This window comes from Tetrao urogallus (assembly GCF_951394365.1).
Source record: "Tetrao urogallus genome assembly, chromosome: 10".
Classification (NCBI taxonomy): domain Eukaryota; kingdom Metazoa; phylum Chordata; class Aves; order Galliformes; family Phasianidae; genus Tetrao; species Tetrao urogallus.
Genome location: NC_136823.1, coordinates 4315881 through 4340296, shown reverse-complemented (window position 1 = coordinate 4340296; position 24416 = coordinate 4315881). Strand labels below are relative to the sequence as shown.

Genomic DNA, 24416 nt, shown 5'->3' with positions numbered 1-24416 from the left:
AATGGCTGGATTTTTATTTTGAATTTTTTATTTTTGCCTAATACATCCATCTTCATCTGAGTTTTTATTTTTTAATGTTTTTTTTCTGCTTTTGTTGATCAATTTTATTTTCCTCAGCATTATTATAGTTTCCTGGTATTTCTGAATGCACTGCTTGTTTGTGTAATTTGTTTTGTCACAGAGAGTTTCAACCCTGTTCAGTTAAGGACTGAATTCATATTTTAATACCACGTGTACAGAAAACAACACAACTCTTGCTGATCTCAGGGTCCAAGGGCTGGCTGTTAAGGAACAAAACAACCACAGGGAAAACAACAACAAAAAAAACCAGCCTCACGTAAAAGAATTAGGAAATAAGGTGAACAAACCAATGCAAAAAAAAAAAAAAAAAAAAAAAAAAAAAAAGGACTTATTCTTAATTAATCAGTATTAGTACTTCATAAACTCTATAAATGCAGCTACTTAGAAAAATGTAAAACACACATAAATTCTACCATTACAGTGTAAGGAAAGGTAAATAATAACACACAGGTTTGGGGCACAAGAGAGTGATACTTCAGTTGATACACAGTATTTCAACCCTACCTTCCCAGTTGACTTTGTTCCTTTCCAGATGCAAAAGTAGCAGATAGTCCAAGCAGCGAGGAGGCACAGTGCAAGTTCCCAGCGAAGATTCCCAATATGTTCAATGCCATCAGATATGGCCAGCACCCTGCGTCTACCAAGGGGGAAACAATAAGAAAAATTAAACAATACTGAAACAAAATAGTACTGCACAGAAAACACTGATCTAAAACCAAACCATATTCAACCAGGAAGACTTCTGGTTACTGACTAGAAAGAATGGACCACGTCAGGTATAAAGATACAAAAGGGGAAAAAAGGGGATATTGCCAGTGAATTTAAAATCAGGTTAAAAATAAACAAGTGTGCGACTCTCACAGGTCAGTGAAAAAAAATCAAAAAGATTTTTAAATAGATTCAGCATGGAAAGTTTTGTACAAAAGAAAAGTCAAAGAAAGAAAAACAAAACTTCTACCTCTCTGAATCATCAGCAGAAGATACAGATCCAAAACAAAACACTCCAATAATGTTTTTTGCTCTGTTTTATTGTTGTAGTTTCAGTTTTATTGTTCTTCCAATAAGAAATATTTGAGTTGAAACCTTTATTTTTGCCTTGTAAAACCTGTTTTTATAAATGCCCTTTTGTAAATTGAACTATGATTTTACAACTTTTATATTTAAAGTCGAACTTCATAACATCTTTCAGGTGGATCATATTTTGGAAACAGGAGGAAAGTTTCAATGTTTTTTAAAATTGCCTTTTTTGGGGGAAAAGCAATCAATAAAAATATATACTGCATTTACTATTTCAAAACAGCATATTTAAAATACTAGAGAAGGCCACTCAGATCTAAAAACTTAACTTCCCATTTTAGGAACATTCCTCACATCCCCGTAGCCAAAGGATTTACTAAATTAGTAAACAACACAGAGAGGGGTTTATTTTGTTGTTTTCATAAAACAAGAGTGAGCAGATATAAAAGTCACTTGTTAGTATTCAGACAGGAAACCTGTGGGACCAAACTTCAGAATTAATCTCTTATCTGAGAGATTTCACATTCCTTTCATGTTCTTTGATTTTTGCTTTAGATAAGCGCACAGTTTAAGGAAAAAGTTCTTTACCAGCCTGTAAATAAAACACAGGTAGTTCGGATTTTGTTGGATAAAGAGTTAAAAGTACAAACTTACTCCTATCAACATCATTGATTTTCATGAACTCCCTTGAGTTTTTTCAATTGCTCTTTAACCTAAAAGAAACCCTAATCAACTTAAATGAAGCAATTAGTCATTTGCTAGTTTTACGCTCTGAATAATTAATATCAGCCATTCAGGCCTTTTGTGGCCTTTAATCACATCTCAGCTGGGTCTGGTCACAGCTCGTTTTATCTGTGTTTCCATAACTATACTGGCAGCGTTATATGCTGTATATACATAGACAAATTCATATATAAATTTCCAGCATTCAGCCTTACACAAATTATAGTGATCCAAAATGCCCTTGAAATTTTTGTTAGGTGTTGCTTGCACAACCCCTAAATATAAGCAACTCCTTTTCCCAGGCAGCAGGGCAGACAATTGAGGCTTTTGACTCACAATCCATACCTTGTGGCTACACAGCTTTCAGAAAGGAGGTGACCACAACAAGCCAACGGGCAGAGTCAATTTTATATGCACACATGCTGCCTATCTATTTTCTCTTGCAAAATTTCTTCATAAGGCAGCACAATTAAGATTCTGCCAGCACCCTTCTATCTGTTGCTGTCATTTCTTCTATCCTCTGTTAAATAAAAAGGGGGTTGCATCACATCATCTTACGCGCTCTCTCTTACAAGGTCTTGAGAAACACCTTCCATGCATCAGCAGCGACTGCTCACAATGAAGACTCTTGCATTCCCTAATTATAGACAGAAAATGTGCTAGGTGTTGCAGACAGCTGGAGAAGAATCTGATCTGATTCTACTCTTGGAGATTTGTACACATCCATATGGACAATTAACTGCATCACACCAGTCACTAATTCCAATGAGTACCAACTACGCAGCTGCACTGAAACATTCCATGCTCGCGTCCTGCCTACAGCTCTGCGAAGGGCTACAAGCACTAATCAACTTCCAGACCCATGAACGTCTCAAGTGAGAAATGTGCAAAATAGCAATTATAATGAAAGTATATAGATGATACACTGACATAGTCAGGGCTCAAAGTTCACAGAATAGTATTAGACATGCCATAATCCACATCCAGTTTTCAAAGGCAACTTTGTCTTAAGAACACAATTCTCAGTGAAGACTTGAGAAACTTTGAAAGCAACTAGTTTCTGGAAGCTGTCCACAGAATGCCCACGCTCAGTCTTTGAATGCTCTATGAGAAGTGTCAAATAGCAGGGACGCATACCTTTCCCATCCAGAAGCCTTGGTGAGATGCTTTTGTAAATGGCAGATTAATGACCTCCAAACAATTAGCCCTGCTTCTCACACTTAAAAAAGACACATCGTGACAAACAATTTCAACTGCTAGCACTGTAGTGAGTATTTTTAAATATATTAAAGCACTACAAATTATTTCATGGTTTCTTTGTTTAAGAAAATGAAGGTTTAAAGTTTCCCATAGAAAGCGAGCAGCAACAAGTCTGAAACATCTAATTAAACTATAACATATATTGTGCCACATACATCCAAGAGAAAGCCTTGCTCAGAGGCAATAAGTGATTTCCTGAGGATGCATGATGCAACCCTGCACCATGTCAGGACCTTAGCTCTCCTTCTGAAACTGCCTGAAACAGCAGTGGCAGAGGTTAGGCATTGAAAAGAGAAGTCATTCAGAACATGAAATTCTGTTCACGAAGCCTCATCTCAGTCTGACTGTGCACACCCTCATATACGTCCTTTCATTATTCAACACAAATTAATAAAAAAGGGGGGAGCATTTTAAAAAATACATGGCCCTACCCTGCAACTAAGTGAGGCTGATGTATTCAGGGACTGGAAGATGACAGCTGATTGCAGCTTCTCACTCCTCAGCAGTCCAACTTCTATCTAAAAGCTGCTGTGACCTTGAATAGATTACCTAGACAGCAGAAAGAAGTAGCATCTTCACTTAATACTGCAAGACCTCCTATGTTATTTTATCCTCCTCATCTCATCTTTTCATGGGAAGAAAGACAGAGAAAGAGCAAGAATAGTAAAACAATGTAGAAAGTAATACTGTTTATTTTAGAGTAACAACCATTTGAAAATGTTCTATATTAAGATGCCCAGGAACAGTCACATCTGTGAAGGTTGTACCAGTGCTTCATCACTTCTGATAGTTCATATTAAAGCAGAACAGATGGGAAGAGTAATATATGTGCACAGAATAATTTATGCAGATTCAGATGAGAAGAGGTTGCGAGTGCCTTGTGGTCCCTCTGGGCGAAGTGATTCTTGAACAGAGGACCCAAGGAATCCTAAGCAGCCCTAAGAAACTCTTGGTATAAACTATTATGTGGTCTTGTGAAAGGAGACAGTGAGATCCTCACACGAGCTGCAAACTGATCAAGTTTTCATAAGCTAATTTATCAGGTGATACTACAAGTAAAAATGAAAAGCAATGAATTTCTTAGCCAGAAGTGCTCTGTTTAGATAACTATACCAACTGGACAGCCTCAGGGAAGACGCTGGCGACAACTGACTGATTTGTTGAACTCAGGTATTGGGAATCAGAAAACTAGGGAATGCTTTCCAAACACCTCTGCACAATAAAAAATTGTAATTGTCAAAACTAGCATCCCAGGTGGTATCAGGATGCAAGTGGCCATGCAGCTCAGCAGAGGTGCAGGTAAACACCAGTCATACTGCAAAACAAACAATTGTTAGTAATTGCCTCTTAGAATTTGCTTGAATTTTTCTTTCCAAGAAGAATAATGCATGTCCATCCTTAACAGCAGTAGTCAAAAAAATCCAGAAGCATTGTGAAGACTTCATTTTCATATTTGCTTTTAAACACAACAGTTCAATTTCATGACCAGCCAATAACCGGGAAAGAAGCCAGAAGATTGGTGGCATTTGAACATCTAGAAAAGAATGTTGAAGGAAGATGCCCATCTGGATTAGGGTTAATTTGGAATTTAAAGATTAAGCCAGACCAGAGTTTTTCTATCAGTAGTAGCAAAATATTAACTCTACACAGGATATTTTGCTTGTAAATGGAAAATCAAGATCTCTTCTTTGAATTTAAACCAGAGCAGATTTGCAACATGCTTAACATTCAAAAACACACAGAAGCTTTACACTACCTCTTGCTACGTACATATAGCTTGACTACTACTGAAGAATAATTTCTATTTTTCTCCATAGAAATAACACAAATTAAAAGTTAATAGCCTCAAATGAAGAAAAGACAAATGTAAGTGGAATAACAGGATATACCTGAAGTGCAGCACACTTTGTTTGCTTCCTGTGAGCTTCCAGAAATGTTGATGTTTCGTCACAAAGACATTTATAACCAGACTGAACAAAATCATGGCATTATTACTTAGAGGGCAATTTCATTCTGGTTACAGTTTATTGGATCAAATATTGTAAGCCGAATGCTGACAGTTCATTTTGAATCAAAAAAGTAGCGTGTATAAGATAAAGGAACAAGTAGAGATTGAGAGAGAGTATAGAGTCAGAAATCTCAGCATGTTTTCAGTAGACCTCAGCAAGTAACCAGGCATCATTCCATGACCTCTTGCTACCTACATTTGAGAAACACACTGCTGCTAATGGTTACCTTGCTTCTTTCAATCAACATCATTTCATGTATTTCCCCTAAAAAAATATGGAAAGGAAATCAAGTGAAAAAGTATTACTTACTTACTGAAATTGCTTTTGTTTGTGAATTTCCTAAAATACCTTTTAATTTAGTGGTTCAGTAGACCAGGTGGAAAGAAGGGCCCCTACATTTCTGAAACTGCTGCAGATGGGCATACTATAGAGTAACTGATTATTCTGACTACTCGTAGCTAAAAATAACCTTTTCATCCACATTGAAAACAGTTTGAAAGCTGCTGCTTCTACAAGTGCACTCTCTTGGGACACAGGAACCACAGCACTACATTTCCCATGGACTGGGAGAACACTTTTCCGGAGAAAGAGCATCTTTAATAAAGTGTTCCAATGTGCAGAGCTGTAGCACGCTCTTGAAGAGAAAGAGGACTAAGTGCTACTAACGCATTATTGACAGGAATGTTCTGAGGTAATTCTTGCATTATTTCACGGTTTGGAAAGCTGAAGAGTGCATTCAATCTTTTTAAGGACATGCCCCTTTGTGTTCCCTCTCTGATCTGGAGCAGTTTACAAGACATTTTTCTTTGACAAAACAAATACATGAAGTAGAGAACACAGCCTCTTGAGGTCATTTCTCATCTGTTTATCCAGGAAAATAGGTGGCAATGCCATCTGTGTACTGCACACCAGACTCTGTCCTCAGTGCACTGCATGGGGAATTAAAGCTGCAGTAGTGTTATGGTGCAGTTTGCTTTCATGTTTTAATATGCCCTTTTTATACCTGTGGATTTTTCACACCCTGTCTATGTACCTTGCGTGTCACCGAGCTCCTTGTGCAAACAGTGTAACAGATTTGAGCAGCAGTGCCACATAGCTTTCCCATCAGCTCAGGAGCATCATCAACTCTCAGTCATTCTCCATTCCCAAGCAGAAGTTTTTCATCAAAAAACGTTTTCTAAACTCTCATTTTTCTTTATCTCTCAACTTTATGCAGCTGATATTGCCTGATTTCTGTGAAAATGTATCGCTTTGAGTGTTTCATACCCAAATTTATTAGAGTATTGTGTGCAAGTATACAATTTCTGACACTCAGAAACTTAATCTAAAACTGGTGGGATTCAGTTTTTGTGTACCTGGATCCTCTGTTGATACCTGAATTACAAGGCCAAAGAGTCACCAGCATCTAAGATTCTAGTAAGCAGCTGCAGAAGGACAATCTCATTGTGGACCGCCACACAGCCAAAAGCTTATTCAAGTAGTTAACAGTCATAAAGTCAGCTTTCTTTGGAAGAACCGTAGTGACTGCAGTATTCCAGACACATTGATAAAGGTGATAAAGTAGCATTATTTTTCTCACAGTGATCAGAGGAAGTTGTTTATCTAACAAAGAGCATTTGTGACACATTATTTACTGATGACACTTTAGCTAATTACATACTGACATCAATAACTTAAAGCTGCTTTCAGCTTTTTCTCCACCAGCAATATTCATTCTTCGTTATCTAAGTCACTTCAGTTTTCCCACTATCTGACAATCTTAAAAAAAAAAAAAAAAAAAAGAAAAAAAAGAAAAAAAAGAATGCTGCAGCTCACTTGACCCTGCAGCCTTACTAGGAAGCAGCAATGCTGCGAATTTTTGCTCTAGTCAGTGCTTAACCAGCCTCTTTCCTCAGATTTTGCAATTAGGAGCAGCTTTAAGGATCTCAGAGGTACTGAAATTGATATTTTGGTTCTATTATAACACAAAGCTCTACGGAACAGCACAGAAACTTTTCTAGAACAGAGAGCTGCAACATTTCCTTATGGTTGTCTAGTACATGCTAACTGCTTGATATTTTGGAAAGCAGACCAATCAATTCATCTGGAGCATACAACTCAAAAGTGGAAAAGCCTATGAAGAGTAAAAGCTTGAAAAAATGCTAGTATGGAAGTAAATAGAAACAAACAAGCAAAAAAATAAATAAATAAAATAGAATGGCTTAGGTAGAAAGGCACTTTGAAGATCATTCAGCCTCAACCTCCCTCCTGTGGGCAGGACTGCCTACCACTAGAACAGGTTGCCCAGGGCCCCACCCAAACTGGCCTGGGATGCCTCCAGAGATTTGTTCTCTATGGAATAAAGAGAAGTTTATTTCTAACAATAATATATAAACATACAGCCAGTGGTATTTCAGAGAAGGCTCTAAGCTGTTCCAGTTTACTAACTGGACACACAAGTTATTGTACTAAGAGATAAAAGCTAAGAAAAGACAAGTTCACCAGAATTACATGCTTCACACCTTTCCTTGAATACAGAATGTTCTTCTCTTACAATGAGAGAAAAGAACACTACAGAGGGTATACAAAATGCTAAAAAATTGAGGCAGTATGCTTCACTGTCTTACATAGTCCCATTGTAATTTTTTTCAAAGTACGCTAAATGGTGAAGACATAAAACCCTGTAAAATCAAATGGCTAGCAGTTTATTTTATAATTCTCATAATATTTCTTTTAATAATAAATCTTCTCAAACTGTAAGAATTCTCTTCTTGAATATCACTGTATTTTATACTTGCCTTTCAGAAAGCAGCAGACAGATAATTCCCAGTGGTCACACTAGTGAGAATCCCATGACTGAAGAATTATGCACAGCTATGAAATATTTACCTCTTACAGCATATTTCTGAGATCTACACATATCAGAAAGAATTATTTCTACTTGAGTTACATTTGCTGCTGCTCAGCCTAGTTTTTTTCCTTCTGAAGTCCTAAAACTGTTATGTTACACCATTCATTATCCAACATTTTTAAACTTACCAAAATTTAAAATATTAAAGTTTCCTCAGCAGACTTCTCTCTAAAATTTCTCATGCTGCTGGAAAATAATTAAAAGTATTTGTGTTAACCTGTCTCATTGAAATCAGTACTTATCTGAACGAGACATCACTTAGCAACTACTGTGCATATATACATACAGCACCAACTTGTTTGTATCTGTGTATTTACAACTAGAGAGAGCGTGATGTATAAACTCGGAACATTTTGCTTCTCCTGTAGCTATTTCTGACCTACTTTCCTTCAACCTGTTTTACTGAAGTCATGGAAACAACTTCTTAACCAAATCAAAGTTTAATTCTATCAAATCACCTTTTTTTTGTATCATTCCACTCACCTCAACTCTACAGTTTCTTGGATTTCTCTCATAACCTTCAGTCCCTGTGACGTTTATCCTCTACTCCACCTACTGCCCTATGAAGAAGTTATACAGTGTTTTAAAAAAGTAAAACAAAAACAAAAATACTACGTTGTTTTCATTCACCAAGTGATGTAAATTAGTTTAGCACTCAGGCCACAGTAGCTGTGAACTGGTGGCACCGAAAGAAATTTAGGTCAACCTGATAGCTCTCAAATTTTCTGTTGTGCTGTTTAGGCAGTTTGTTGACTTGTATTCCATTGTTCATTTTTAAGCATTCATATGAGAACAGCTTTAGACCAAAAGAAATACTGAGAACCATTCCCCGATTACGCAAAACAGTCCTCGATGGTGAGTTCTTGGCCCTGCACTAAGTTGTACTTACAAAGGAAACTAAGAATGGAAAAAGCAAAGGAGCAGGGACGCAAGGCAGTAAAGAACAGTTGACAGGTCAAAAGAGAAAAGTAAGAATACTGTAAGTGAGATATTTTGGGAGGTCTTGATTCCTTTGTCCATATTTACAACTATGGAATCTTCATAAAATTACCATCACGACCCTCCTGCAACACTTACATGACTCTTACTTAAATTCAGGTAAATTCGACTGGCTCCATTTTTCATTTGTTTACTAAAAACAATAGCCAGAAGAGTTGAAATCATTAAAAAAAATATATATATCTGAGGAGGGGACTTCAGGAGCGTAACAGCCAATTTCTGTTTCTGCACAGCAGGACAACTGTGCCTACATGGTTGCTTGAAGGCTTGCACTGTCTGACGTTGTTCAGTCTTCATAAGAAACTCATGAAACCCGTAACACTAGCTAATGAATCTTCCTGAGGAAAACCTCCTGACACTAAAACTCAGTTTCCTTGCTGCCCCACTAGAATATAGCAGAAAAGAGTGAAAAACCTACCAAACTTTTTTTGCACATTTAAAGCATCTCTCCTTTAGGAACTTTAAACTAAACAATCACCCTTTCAGCTACCTCCCTGAGTCCACAAAGTTGTAGTTGGAAAATACTCTTAAAAAGTGTCTTAATTCAAATAAAACCCAATTTTGTTGTTATTGTTAGTTGACTTTGCTTTGTTTTTGTGGAGAATAAGGTCTACAATGGCACTGTTTCAAAAGCCAAAATCAATATCAGGCTGCTGAAATGCACGCACCCATTTCCTTTATGCAGTACCCACACTAACAGATAACCAAGAGGAAGATTAATGTTATTGTCCTGTTTAACTTTTTCAGAATTACTTTGGCGTCTCAAAAATTCTTTGCATCAGTGTCCTTAAGAATTTTGATACCAAGACACTGAACAAATCTAATGGACATATTCTTGGACAGCTAAAAATGGTAGTCTATTAATTTTTATAAAAACACATTTAAAGAATTCTAGATACATGGAAGAAACATGCCCCAGAAGAGCTGCATGCTATTTGTCTTGCTAGTCTTGCAGCTCTTATTTCCATGATAAACTAGTGAAGACAATAGAATCATAGAACTACTCCGGTTGGAAAAGACCTGCAAAAGAAAGTCCAGCCTAACCATACTACCCTAGCTAACAGCCCTCCACTAAATCATGTCCCTGAGCACCACATCCAAATGGTTTTTAAACACATTCAAATCTTGTAAAACTGAAATTTAACATTTCAGCTTCAACTGTGAAAGGTACATTTGTTTCTTTAGGAGAGCTACTGGACTACTTGGCTTCAGATAGCAGTTATCCTGGACAGTATCTCAGTTTCAGTAACCTTCAGTATTCTAGAAGATTTAGAACTTTGCTCAGTTACAACTGTAGAAGAACATGTACGACAGCTTTCAACATCATTCATTGTTGACTAGTTTGAATGGTTCCCAAGTCTTTGGGAAACTTAAAGAATCTGTATTTCTACATGATATCTACACTTTGAATCTGCTAAAGAGTAAAATAGATATTTGTTCAAAGTACCGTGGCCTTGCATTGTGACCCAAAAATTTATCAGAACTTGGATCACCACCTTTAAAGAAGGAAAGATCAAGCCATGTAAAGGATTATTTTAAAGACTATGTAGTATTCAGATGAATCTGTCATTGTACTTCCCTTTTTCTACCCTAAAGTAGGGAACCCCTAACCATTTACTAAGTATGGTCTCCAGTAAAGCAAGGATTTCCACATCCTTTACTGAAGTTGTTATCTTAAAGAGGATGTTTTCTCTTTTGTACTTGCACAAAATCTGGCAATACTGAAAGAAGGCTTTTCAGTAGTGGCCTTCCCTCAAATAACAAAGTTACATATATACAAAGTAAATGAAAACTGAAGCAAAGTCAGAAAAAAAACACATCTGGTTATTTTAGCATGCTCTGAATCGACTGATTCATTAACCTTCATGCGACATAAGTAAGGTTTTGTTGTTGTAGACCTTTCACAATTTTTAAATGTAATTATTTTCAATTTCCCTGTAAGTAAACTGTTTTGCTCAACATCAAGAAATGCCTTTTACAGAGGTGCGTCTGTAAACACACACTCGTATGTTACAAATAATATGGAAATTTTTGATACTTCAAAATAAAAAAAAATAAATAGAAAATTAAAAAGGTTTAGCACTCCAGCAAAACTAGATACCCAGCTCAACAGCTTCCAAAGACATCAGCTTTACAAGCATGTCTTTCAGCACCCTGCACGCATTTTCCAACTGTTAGAAAATGCAATAACATATTTACTAGAACTCTAAGAACTGTGTGATCAAGAGGTGATTTTAGCTCCCGTGTGATTTTCGCTACAAAAATGTAACACTGCAGGTAAAACTTTCCCACACTTCCCACTGAATGCTACAAAGACATTTTCAATCATGGAAAATGAAATAGATGCTTTGTGAATATTATCTGAAATACTGATATTAATCCATGTAACTTGGAAAACAAAAGATCAAATTTGTTCATGGCTCCCTAACAATCAAACAAAACCAAGTTTGTTATTTTTAGCTCCTACAACTACTGAAAAAGAATTTGCAACATTATACAATTACTTTTCAAAACCACAAATGTGTAGCTCCTAACTTTCACTGGAGAACTAAAAGTTTCCCTTACGAATTCTATTTTAAGATATAAATATATTTATTCAGATTCACAGCATTGCCTAGAGATGTTGCAGAGTTTCCTTCCTTGGAGTTATTGAAAAATGACCTGCACGTGGTCATGGCCAACCTGCCCCAGGTGGCTGTGCTTCACTAGGTGGTTAGACAAGATGACCTCCAAAGGTCCCTTCCAAACTCAAGTATTGTTATTTGCATACACAGGGAGAACATTTGAACCACTGACTCATGTACATTCATTTTTCTTCTTAACTGAATTAAAACTAGCACAGCTAATTTATAGCAATTTATTCTACAATAAAGACAATTATCAGACCTCTGACACTTAAGCACTTCTGCACTCTCTGTAGCTCAGAGCCCCTTCTGTAAAGTGGGAATAATTAGATCTTACATAGATTTTATGAAGATAAATGAATGTGAAGGTAATCAAGAAATCTATGATTGCAAAAGTGTTGACACTACGAGCACCCTAAAAAGCCTGGATTAAATCAATATCTTCGTCAACAGATTACAGAATACAGGAAAATGAATAAAGAGAACAATAACAAAATACAGAATACCAAGATGGCATTTTCTTCCTATTCATCCTTTTCAGTTCTACTGAAAAGAATATTATGTGTTTCTTTAACCAAAAATAATCAAATTCATATAAAATATCAACTTACAGTAGCACAGTCTTACTTTTGGCATTTTGTACTATTCAAGTACATGACTTTGAGGTAATTTTTTCTGTGTATTTGAAATGTTACACAAAACATTCCAGATAAAATCAAAATCAAGGGAAAGTTCATCTGTCTGGATTAGGCTAACATTTACCCTTGGCTTAGCACTTTGAGACCTACCCCATTTCCTTCTTTCAACTGAAATCAGGCAGAATTTGTGGTTCTGAGGCAAAACCAGATGAAGAGCTCATGCGAATCCAAACAAAAAGCTGTTTTCACATGGCCTCTCTTGAACTAAACTGGAACAAGCAAGTCTGGCACAGCTCAGTGTTCTTCGACAAGACATGCACAAAGGGTCTGGTTCTGAGAGGTGCTGAAGGTCTCTGGGTACTGAGCACTGCAGGATTGAGCCCAACTTGTTAATGACTTTTCATAGGATAGGGGGGATTAAGCACAATGTGACTCTTGCAGTCAGTCGCAGACTGAATGAAACAGGAAAAACTCTTTCTGACTTTTCAAGGAAAGGGTTTGTGCCTTCTCCTTTTTGCTGAGAACAAATCCTTTTCTTTTCCCCTAAACAAAAAAAAAAAAAAGGTTTTTTACTTGGAAACGCTCAGGATGTGTCACTCCCTTCAGAGAATGACAGGACAACAACTAGACCCTCTTTAGCAGAGGACTAAGTTGTTGTCATACAGCCAATAAAAAACTATTGAGGTGGAATGAACCACAAAACCGTGGGTTCTCTGTCTGTCCAGCTCCCTTCCCAGGCACAAGAAATCTCAAATTCCTGTCCACGGTGGCAGACCGGAATAACAGTCAAAGGAGCACAAAGATACAGTTGCTGTCCCCTATACCTACCAGACTGCTTCCCCACCTAGGAAAACACACAGCACAATGGAATAGTTTATTTTCTAATCTCTATACTACTTCCCTGGCTATAAAGTTAGCCCCATCTGTGGCTACCTATCTCTTTCATAGGTCTGCTTTAACATATCCAAAATGATCAACACCTCTATTATTACTGCAGCTTATGCTATTTACCGTTTAAGATTTGTACAAAAAAAAAAAAAAACCTACCTTCAAATTATTATTTTGGCATACCTTCAAACTATTATTTTTTTTTTTTTTTTAAATCTTTTATCAGGCTGGTCTTCTAGGATGAGATGAAAAACAGTAATTAACTGGACAGTTTCTGAATCCTGGGCACCAGTATTAAATGAAAGAAATTTCAGACTCTCGTCTGTCCTTTGTAAAATGAGTTTGAAGTTTAAAAATTGAGTTTTGATCAATTCAGTTGCTTACTTCTGAAAACTGTATATGCATATGGAATGTGAAACTAATCAATACCCTAAATTACCAAATCTTTTTAAGGAAGGTAAGAAATCCTCCTTAAGCTCCTGATTTTTTCCCAGAGTTGTCAACACTGATAGCTGAAGTCAATGACAAGTCAGCTAACTCAAATTAAGTCTTAAAACAGACATTAACAGGGATAGACTTTTTTAACTACGCAGGAGAGCAAGTAAAGTGAATCTAATCCCCCAGACTTTGCATGCTGCTCCTTCAGCAGCATCAGGCCATTATGGCAGCAAAGCTACAAGTAATTATCAGAATTATCAGTAATAAGGAGAAAAGAAAAAATTTACTCCTTTCCAAAGACACTCTTGAAGACATCCCTTCTAGGATTTGTGCATTCATTTATGCACACACAAATCCAGCTTGTGCCCTGCTACTAACCTCTGCTGGCATTTACAGAATGCCAGTCTAGTCTGCTGTGCAATACATAGCAACCGCTGTATTCCTCATTGTGATCAACTCTTGGAGCAATTGGCCTGAAGAAAACACATGGCACTGATAACTCATGCAGTTCATAGGTTTCTTCCTCTCCAGTCTCCAAGAATGAAGGGGTACCTTTTGCTTTTTTTTTCTTTGTTAATTTTTAAATTAGAACAATTAAAATGTCTGAAGATTCTGTGAATACAATTGGAGACTGCAGTGAGGTTATATGCTTACCAAAGGAAAAACTTAACATCAGCTTGACAATTAACAAATGCACTATTCGATTCTACTTGAAATTAGATGACTACTCACAATAATTACCACTCTGATTCATAAATTGTCTCAAGAATAGATGCTAATAGTTCAAAAGACTTTTTACCCCAGCTAGCTCTTTCCACAATAAATTGTGTTTATCATGACCATAACTTAGAGAAGTTTGAATTGCAGTTTCAACACTGCAAAAAGCAAAACGTACAGAAGGATCTGAATAGTGATGTTGTTCAGAAGAAAACTAGCGCCTCCCCCATCCTCCACAGGCATCAAGTAATATAACTGCAAGAAATCTAGTCATTATGCAAATCAATTCAGTCCTGTGATTGGTTATTGCAGTGTGAAAAGCTTCATCACTATCTCTGAGTTCTGAAATTAACAGCTAGCATCTGCCCTGTCCAGTTTAGCCCATCAACTTTCTTTTAACTTCGTTTTTAGAAGAATCTTTCAATAAACTTATGATTATTGACACTAGCATTTATAAAGGAGTGAAATAATATCATGTGAACAAGACTTTTACTAAGCTTTTAGCTAACACTTCTGGAAACAGTTATCTGCAGGTTGACTTACTGCACAAATTAACTAGCCTGGTGATACATTTATTACATAATAATTACTCTGTGATCTGCACTGTATATTTTTAAGCACAGAGCTCTACTGTACCTGATGTATCTAAATTATAAAATTTAGCTCCAGGTGGTCATCTTAGTGCAAAGCCAATCCCAGTATGTGAAGTTTGCTCTTCCCCTTCTCAACTAGTTTATCATATCCATTCTGAATTTGAAACTCATGTAACAATGTACCTTCTTAAATTTTAACAAGGGAATTATCATGGAAGATAGGAAACAGAGGGAGGTGGTATAAGACAACCATCATGGCTTCAACAAGGGCAAGTCATACCTGATCACCTTAGTGGACTTCTGTATAAGCATAACAGAACTTCAGTAAGGCCTTTAATGTGGTCCCACACAACATCTTTCTCTCCAGTTTAGGAAGATATGAGTTTGACAGATGGAGGGTTTGATGGATGAAGAACCAGTTGCAAGATTGTACCCAGAGTGGTGGCCAGTGGTTCACTGTCTGAATGGAGATCAGTGATAAGTGGGGTCAGCCAGGGGTCAGTACTGGGATCATTTTACCAACTTCAACAATGACACTGACAGCAGGATCATTGGTGCAGAGGACACCAAGCTGTGTGGTGCAGTCAACAAGCCTGAGGGACAGGATGCCATCCAGAGAGATCTAGACAGGCTGAGCAATGGGCCCAGGTGAACCTTGTGAGATTCAGTAACTCCAAGTACAAGGTTCGCCCTTGGATCGTGGCAATCCCAGCTATCAATTCAAGCTGGGAGATGTAAGGATAGAGCACAGCTCTGCCAAAACAGACTTGAGGGTACTGGTGGATGGATGGGAAGTTGGACATGAGTCAGCAATATGCCTTTGCAGCCCAGAAAACCAAATGCATGAAAAGAAGTATGACCAGCTGAATGAGACAGGTGATCCTGCCCCTCTTCTCGGCTCTAGTTGGACTTCACCTCTGTCCAGGTGAGGAGTCCTCAGTACATTAGAAACATAGCACTGGTGGAGGGAGTCCAGAGGAGGACCATGAAAATAATCCAAGGGATGGAACTCCTCCATGAAGCTAGGCTGAAGGAGCTAGGGCTGTTCAGACTGGAGATGAGAAAGCTCCAGGGAGAGCTGAGAACAGCCTTTCAGTAGTCAAAAGCGGGGGGGGGGAGAGGGGGAAGTAGGGCTGCAAGAAAGGAGAGACCCTTTAGCAGGGTCTGCTGTGACAGAAAAAGAGGAAACGGTTTCAAACTAAGGAAAGATCTAGATTGGACATAAGGAAGAAGGTGGGCTATTTTTTGTTCATTTTTATACATGCAATAAACACAGTGATGCACAGGTTGCCCAGAGAGACAGTGGATGCTCTGCCCCCAGAGACATTCAAGATCAGGCAGGACTGGGCTTTGAGCAACTTGACCTAGCTGTAGATACATTCAGTTTTCAAGGATGGAAAGTCAAGCACCACTTTTGCTTGGGCACCAAAAGCAGATAAGTTTAATATCATAAGCTACTTTGGTCAGTAAAAACTGTTAATATTATGAAAAGCTTTTCCACAGAACAACAAAAAAACTAATAACAAGAAGTGGTTCGGAGGGTTTTTTTTTTTAATGACTTCAAGAAGTCCAGAATGTGCATTTTCATACACGATTGTAACAGACGTTAGAGAAAAAGTTAATCTGATTATCAGCCTTTATGGTTTCATAACTCATTCCTAACTCAGCCTAACTCAGGTAGTCAAATACATCCAGAATTTGAAGGATTCAAAATGTACTGTAACAGGAATCCAAGTTCAGCTACATAATCTTTTTCAGCTTCATTTTTAGAGAATTCTGAGAAAGAATGCATTTGAAATGCTCCTGCACATAGGTTGCAATAACTTCGACATCGAAAATCAGACAATCTCCCAAAAACCATACTACAGAAATACTAAACAAAAAACAGAACAAAAAAAAAACAGAACAGCAAACAGAACACCTAGACACACAGGGAGATAAGAACTTAGCTTGTGCCCTCCTTAGAAATCAACTGAACATTGCCTGCTTCCTTAGATAGCTGGAGATACTTACAGTTGCCAAGTTTTGAATATAATTGAATAAGTAAAAAAAACAAAACAGTGAGCAAATAAGGCTAGTACTGGAGAAAATACTTTGTTCATTTACTCTAGCTGTGCCCCTTAAATTAAAAAAAAGTTCAGTTTCAGCTGTCCTAAAGAACCATAATTTGTGTTAAAATGAAGTCATAGAAACAAAGAAGATTTTCTTATGTGGCACCTCTTATTATAAAGATTACCTGGGAAGTAGATAGAGTAGGCATATTGTAATTTAGCAGACTGAGTGCTTAGGTTATTCTGATTTTAACAGAAAAGAAACATGAAAACTTGTACAATTTAATATTGTTTTAATACATTATTTACTGAAACAATAACTACCACCTGCTAAGACTAAGATAACTTATTTAGCAAGAGTAGGCGGACCAGAGGCAAAGACAAAAGCATATGCTAATGTTCAAGAAAATGATGCCAAATGCAGAGTTCTCCCTTGAAGAACAGTCTTAACTTATAACCCTTTCAAAGGTAACTATTGCAGTTTGGGGAAAAAAAAACAAACAACAAAACAACTGTAACTGCAGTCCCACAATAACGCTTTTCCAAATAATAAATTGGTAATTAGAATGGGCTCTCAAGAATATTTAGTAACCAGAAACTCTGTAATACACTCCTTTAAATTAAGAAGAGCTACTTTAACATTAAAGTAAAAATCTAGTTCTGTGACTGTCTTAATACAAACTGTGCCTTGCAAAGAACAAGTATGCAACTACACATGTACTAATTAAATATTTATAGTAAGAAAAAAATGTGTCATCACAAAAGCAGTCCGTATTTTGTGAAGAGATAATTCTTTATCACTAACTAGAAACCAGAATCAAGGAGACGCAAGAGTGTTAAGCTTTCTTTTTCTAACTGAAAAACGAACACAGTCCATTCAAATATAATGATGTACAGACTGCAAAATATTAGTTAGCTCAGATGAAGATGCAACTGTTATGGAAGAAAAGAGAGCAAACACCCTGGGAAAACAAAACAAAACAACCAACAAAACAACCACCATCAAACAACAAGAAACACTTAAAATCATCCTCTTTCACCTCTGCCTCATTAGTATGTATTTGAGGCTCTTTCCTCCAGCAGTAGGAGCCAAGATCCCAAGTAAGTGGCACACTTTGTTCTATGTTCTTTCAGAATATAGAATTCTTCTCCTTGAATCCTCTAAAAAGAGTTAAAACTTCTCATCTTGAATCTTTTGACTATATGAGAAAATTTACAGCTGAACTCATATCACTAAGTGCTATCAGTTTATAAAATACCTAATAACCTGTAAACAAAAAAAAATTGGAAGATAATGAACAGTCAGATCAAGCAGATTATTTATGTGCACTTACTCCCAGAATTCCATCACCGGAGACGTAGCATTTTGCAAAGAGATTTGACTGCAGTTGCTCATATTAAGTTTCTGAAATTCCACACAGTTTTCTATAAAAACAACAACAAAGTTGTTATATTGACATGTACATACATTTCTTCTGGTCCAACTTCTAGTTTGTGCATTTGTAAAGCCACTTACTATATCATACTCTACATGGTCAAAAGGATTTCTAGATATTCTAAAATCCTCCAGCTGCTACTTCTGTAATAGTATTTTGATCACCAGATCAGAGGCTAGAAAAATATCCATGTAGTACTCTACACATTCCTACACTTTCTAAATGCACTTTGGCAATGACAAGGGCCAACTAAACATCTGAGGCTAAATGAAGAAGCTTTGAGAAATTGAGGCAATCATTCAGGAACTACAACATAATACTTCCTCAAGTGGTTGTTCAATGGCCAATGGCAACAACTGGCTGATGAAACAACCAACAACAAGTCTCCACTTTGTTTCATAGAGCAAGTGGAAAGTCACTCTTTAACTTGTATCTAAAATAAAGAAGAAGAGCTCTTCTGTTGAATTCACTTACTGTATTCTGAGAGAATGGGTATGATTGAAAATGAGAGTCCTGGGATTTAGCCAGAATATTTTACAGAAGTAACAAAGGCAAAAGCTTTCTTTTCCCATCTGACATTATATTTCACAGGAACAAATGCTTATACAATGACCTAAATCAGAAAGGTATGTTTAAGTCTTCACTGCACGACCTGTGCAACATGGTCTAGAGAGCCTGCTTCAGCAGGGGGGGGTGGATTAGACAATCTCTAGAGATCCCTTCCAACCCTTACAATTCTGTGATTCTGTGATTTCATTTCATCACAGTTTGACATGATCAGCCCATTCCCACAGACTTTTCTACCACAATAGTTGTGTTCTCAACACTAATTCATTTTATTACTTGGAAGTCATTATTTGTACAGCACATATTCCCACCAAGGTCATACCTGTATTCCATTCATGCCCACATGTAGCCCAGGGAAGTTCTGTAGTAAAGCAGTTAAACAGATAGAAGATAGCCCATGCTAAAATAATGATGTAATATACATTTAGATGTGCCTCTATAACTTGGGTAGCATATCCAATGCCTGGAGAGGAGGAAGAGAGAACAAAGAATTTGTACTTTTCAGATAATTTAAGAACAAATGCTTACTACTATAAGTACATCCTAACTTTTGTAAGATTTTTTCCTTCATTTAAAATTTAATGCGGTAGAACACAGAAAAGGTTGTTACCTTCAAACAAAGGGCAAACTTTCCTCCAGCACGTAATGCCTCCTTCACTAGTAAACTGTCCCAAGGCTGTCTCCAGGAAAAAAACTGGTATCCCACAGCAAATAAAGAAAACCACATACGGGATGAGGAAAGCACCTATGAGTAAACATTGTGGTGGTATTGGTTACAATGAACACAGTTCCTTGATAGCTTAGCAAAAAATTTATTTTCATTCCTTAGCTAATTCTTGCAGGTGCAGTGCTAAAAGTGCAAAAAGTGTTTACTTCTGGCACCAAATATTAAAAGTTAACTCTTAAGCCATTATTGTGGACTGAAAACAAAGAACCAATACAAAAACCACCCCATCCCCAGTCAAAACACAAAGCATACTTAAGTTTTTCAGAATAGGCTAAACTCTGCTGAACATTCTCTCAAGCACAGGAAAGATCACATTCTTGCTTAGCCACACCATTCTGATCTGATTATCATCAAATCATTCTACCCTCTCTTCTCTTACTTTCTTTTCTCAGGAGAAAAGCAGGGATGAAGAAGCATTATGGAAATGAAATCCAAGTACTGTGATGTTATTTAGATAAGATCAATGACGAGGATCGTAAGAAGGGAATGACAAAATACACCTTAGGACTTCTTACACAGAGAAAGAAAACAGGACTTGGCATTGCCATCTAGAAATTGTAGGGAATTTACAAAACATCAGCTTTTTTTCTTACATGCTGACAGTAAACTCCAGCAAAGATAGCGAGCAGTACAACTTGAAGCCTTCAATAAAATACCATTCTTCTCTTATTAACACAGAGCAGAAATTCTGTATTATTTCATGATTAACCACGTTATTAGGTACGGCAGACAGAGAACATGACTGAAGTATGAACAAAGAAGCAACAGAAGATACCTGTTAGGCACATTGTCACTTGCTAATACAGTAGATTTAAAGTATTCAATTTAGAACTGAACCTAAATAACAAGGAATGAAATACAGCCTTTTCACTATACAGAGACCCCATTAACATACAAGGCCAAAATATTTTTTTTTTCCTTCATTCCCCTGGTACTCAGATTTCTTAATAAACCAAAGGATGAGATAGAAAGCAACTAACTACACTGATTCAGGGGGAAACAAGGAAGGAAGAATACAAATACTAGGAGGAAACAGTAACTATTTGGGCCATTTTTACTGACACCGGTGAACAAAGTTCCACTGGTTTAATCAGACAAACACAGTGAAGTACTCCACAAAAGTTTTGATAGATGTAGTAACTGCACACATCAATCAGTTCTTTAGAGCACTAACATTCCTACTTCAACAGGAGTCCTGAAGATTGATCTGATCATTAATGAACAACACTTTATGCAAATAGCTTGAAAGACAACATCTTTCCAGGCCATGATTTAAAGAACTGCTGTCCAGCATGAAAACAAGTTTAGCTCACTCACATGGACAAGCACAGTGAGTTTAACATAGCAACTTAATGAAACTTATTATAATGGCTTAAATATTTTTTTTAAAATTCCTCTACAACAGATACCCATCAGGAAACAACAGAGTATACCAAGTTTGCCTGCTTGCAAACCAATTAGTTTCCATGAAATATCTAATTCAAGAAACATAAGCGAACTATTTAAAAAAAAAAAAAAAAAAAAAAAAAAAAAAAAAAAAAAAGCAAGTGTCCATAAGAGCAAATCAGAAATATAGAAGCTTATGCCTACATTATCTGTTGGTAGTGCCAGAGAGAGCTTAGACCTGAAGTACCCATCCTGCTTCTGAATTTGTTCCGTACCTAGCAGGCATTCTATTTAGTAACTAGCTCATATACCTCTTCATTATGATTACATATTACACATAAAGTATTTCCCAGTATTTACAGTCAGTGCAACAAACAAGACCCAAGTCTAATTCTAGTTCAGCAGTCTAGAGAGTTACAGGAACAGAGGTGTTAGCCAAAGGTCGTAGACTAAGACCTCACCAAAGAAAACTGAAGTTAATGGCAAACTTCCCATGGTACCAGGACATGGCCAATCAAACATGCATTCATTCTATTCTTAAAGACTGCTGTAGTGATTAATGATGATACTTAAGTAAGCCAGCAACTGTTCAGCAAGTCATCCAACAGACTGATTAGAGACTAAAAGTACAGTAGCATGCTAAAATGAGTGAATTCTTGTCATCTTAGTTTTGCCACAGTACAAATGTGTTAAAGAGGAGCTGCAAACTAGTAACACACCTACCACAAGAGTAGTCTTTAGAAACAGCAGACAAAATGGCCAAAACCACCCCTGAGTTCACCTAGTTTTGTGCAAACGAGGGAAAGAAATCTGGCATAGCACTGTTAGCAAACAAACCTGTTAAGAACAGATCTTTGCATATATCAGTCACTGAGCATATCACTGTTCTTGAAGGATATACGTTTACACTAGGGCCGATTCAGACATTAAGTGGGAGAATGTTGAATCTAGCTCACAGGATTCTAAACTTAAGGTTTTGTCTTTCTTCCTTCATTTCTGTGTGAGACATGGCTGATGTGCTTACTCTTAATTGTCATGTATCTTACCTAGCTGATACCTGACTGTAAGTAATACATATCATACAATACATTATACTTCTGTGATTTGAGAGAGAAAAGAATAGACTTCTACCATCTTATTTTAAGGTATACAGACCCTGCTCTCTTGGCTTAGTAACAGTCAGCTTTGTATCTTCCCCTCCCTTACTGTACTGATTGGGGAAGTAATGATTAAAAAAAAAAAAAAGAGTGTTTGACTTAAAGGACTTTTTTTTTTTGTCATAAAAAAAGTAGCATTTTCAGAAACAATATTCTTCCTCCCCAAAGTATGCTATTCAGAAAAATAAACTGCTACTTTATTCTCTGTCAGACAAACTTTGTTGAGTAGGCTCGATTCTGTATGCACAAGAAAATGTTCTATTCTAACCAGTTTCTTTTACCTTAAAAAAAGCCAACAACAATAATATATAAATACATTAATAATGAAAAAAAAAAAGCAACCTCACAACCAAAGAAAAACCTTGAGAAATTAAACTGCGTAGTATTTGGGGAGAAGAAGGTAAAGGAAACATCACATTTTTTAATTCATTCTCAGGTGCTTAATACTTCCCTACCTACACACACAAACACTTAAGTCCTGAACCCCTCTTACTAGTGCAAGAAATCACTGTGAAACACCCCTAAGTGTTTATTTCCCAGATGTTTACAGTGAGCTGCAAATCAACACATGACGCCATCTTACCTCCTCCATTCTTGTAGCAAAGATATGGGAATCTCCATACATTTCCCAACCCAATAATCTCCCCTGCCACAGAAAGCACAAATTCAACCTTATTATTCCAGTGACCTCTTTCATGAACTTTCTTATCATTGCTGTGGACGAGGTTGGTACTTGAAGCTTCTGGATCCAAAACATCTTCTGGCTTGCCGTTAATTATAGGAATAGTCTTTTCAGCTGTCATGGCTGTTCAGCCTGAAGAAAGCAAAAGAAAAATATGCAGATATCACTTGTTAATTACAACACTCAAGGACTAAGAAACTCCTTAGCATATCATTAGCTTCAAATTATGTGTTACCTACATAAATTTACAGGTGAAAATGAACAGGGCAATTCCATAAGGCCAAAAAAGTTGTAAAAGATGATAAACTTTTTTAATAAAAAAGATTAAAAAAAAAAAAAAGGAAAAAAATTTCATACATGAAAGTAAAAAGGTTTTCAAGTTGGGACAGTCATAGTAGAACGTTATTCTAATGGCTGGGTAGTAAAACCTTCCAAAAATCCTTCACCAAGCAGGTACACAAGTTTGACTAACCTCACAGAGGACAGGGATCTCCTGCATGTTCCAGGCATAAGACCAAGAAGAAAGGAAGAAAGGGATGTGCTGAAGGGGCCTGATCGGTTCTGGCCTGCCTGGAGAAGCAGGGAATCTCCCAGACTACTCACCCAGGGTTCTGCTTATGTCTGCGCGGTTGGGAGAGGGACTGGCTCTCTAGCCGACACTCGGCTCCGAGCGCACCTCCGCGTGCTGCCGTTCTCCTCTCTGTTGCACAGGAGACGAGGGGCACAGCAGCTGAGGGCAGCCGGAGGCAGAGGCGGGGACGGCGGGGACAGCGCGGGCAGCGCGAGGAGATCGGGGAGCCGGGAAGCCTCGTCCTGCGCTGCGGCTGCCGCCCGGCCGGCCGGCGGCGATAGGATGCGCCCCGAGCCTCGGAGCCGCAATTTGCAAACGCTCAGCCTTCCCCCGAGCGACGGTATAACACCCGCCTCTCCCCTCCGCCCACTTCAGGCTGTCCCAGTGGCTCCCCTCTTCTCCTCCTCTTCTTCCTCCCCCTCCTCCCGGCATCGCCGCCCGAGCATCCCCAGCTACTCGCTCCCCGCCCCGCCGGTGAGACAGCCGGGGCCGAGCACCGGGCGGCAGCGAACCCCGCACTCCCCGCATGCGGCTCGTGGAGGGCCCGCGGCTCCCGCACACCTGCAGCGCTGCAGTGCCCGCTGCTTGCTCAGGCGGCAGCCCGGAGCCTGGTTTGCTGCCTTCTCTTCCTTCTTTTTCCTTTTTTTTTTTTTTTTTTTTTTTTTTTTTTTTTTTTTTTTTTTTTTTTTTTTTTTTTTTTTTTCCCCTCTCTCCTCCTCCATTCCTTCAAGCTCAGGTGTGGCACATGAGAAAGGAGGCCAGCTTAAAGCAGATAACAGTAACTGCAGTTGGGGGAGAGGGAGCAGGCAGGGTACTGGCAGTAAGAAAAGGGTAAAGAAATGTTGGGGGAACATTTGGAAGGTGTGGACACGCTATGGGCCCTTTCTAGTCACACTGGAAAGCGTAGAAGCAACCCACATAAGCATTTCTAACCAGCATTTTGCTTAAAATTTGATTTGAAT

At 37.8% G+C, this 24416-nt stretch overlaps 1 protein-coding gene across 1 annotated transcript in view; it reads right to left on the bottom strand.

Moving 5' to 3' along the window:
- SLC6A11 (solute carrier family 6 member 11) overlaps positions 1-23004 on the bottom strand; it is a gene marked incomplete at both ends in the record, with an annotated part of 78724 nt that extends 55720 nt beyond the window's left edge. The window contains 5 exons of the mRNA XM_079540442.1: positions 586-718; positions 18263-18353; positions 19254-19394; positions 19542-19676; positions 22785-23004. Of these exons, the coding sequence (XP_079396568.1) occupies positions 586-718; positions 18263-18353; positions 19254-19394; positions 19542-19676; positions 22785-23004 (720 nt within the window). The remainder of the gene's footprint in view (positions 1-585; positions 719-18262; positions 18354-19253; positions 19395-19541; positions 19677-22784) is intronic.
- Between the last annotated feature and the right edge of the window lie 1412 nt (positions 23005-24416).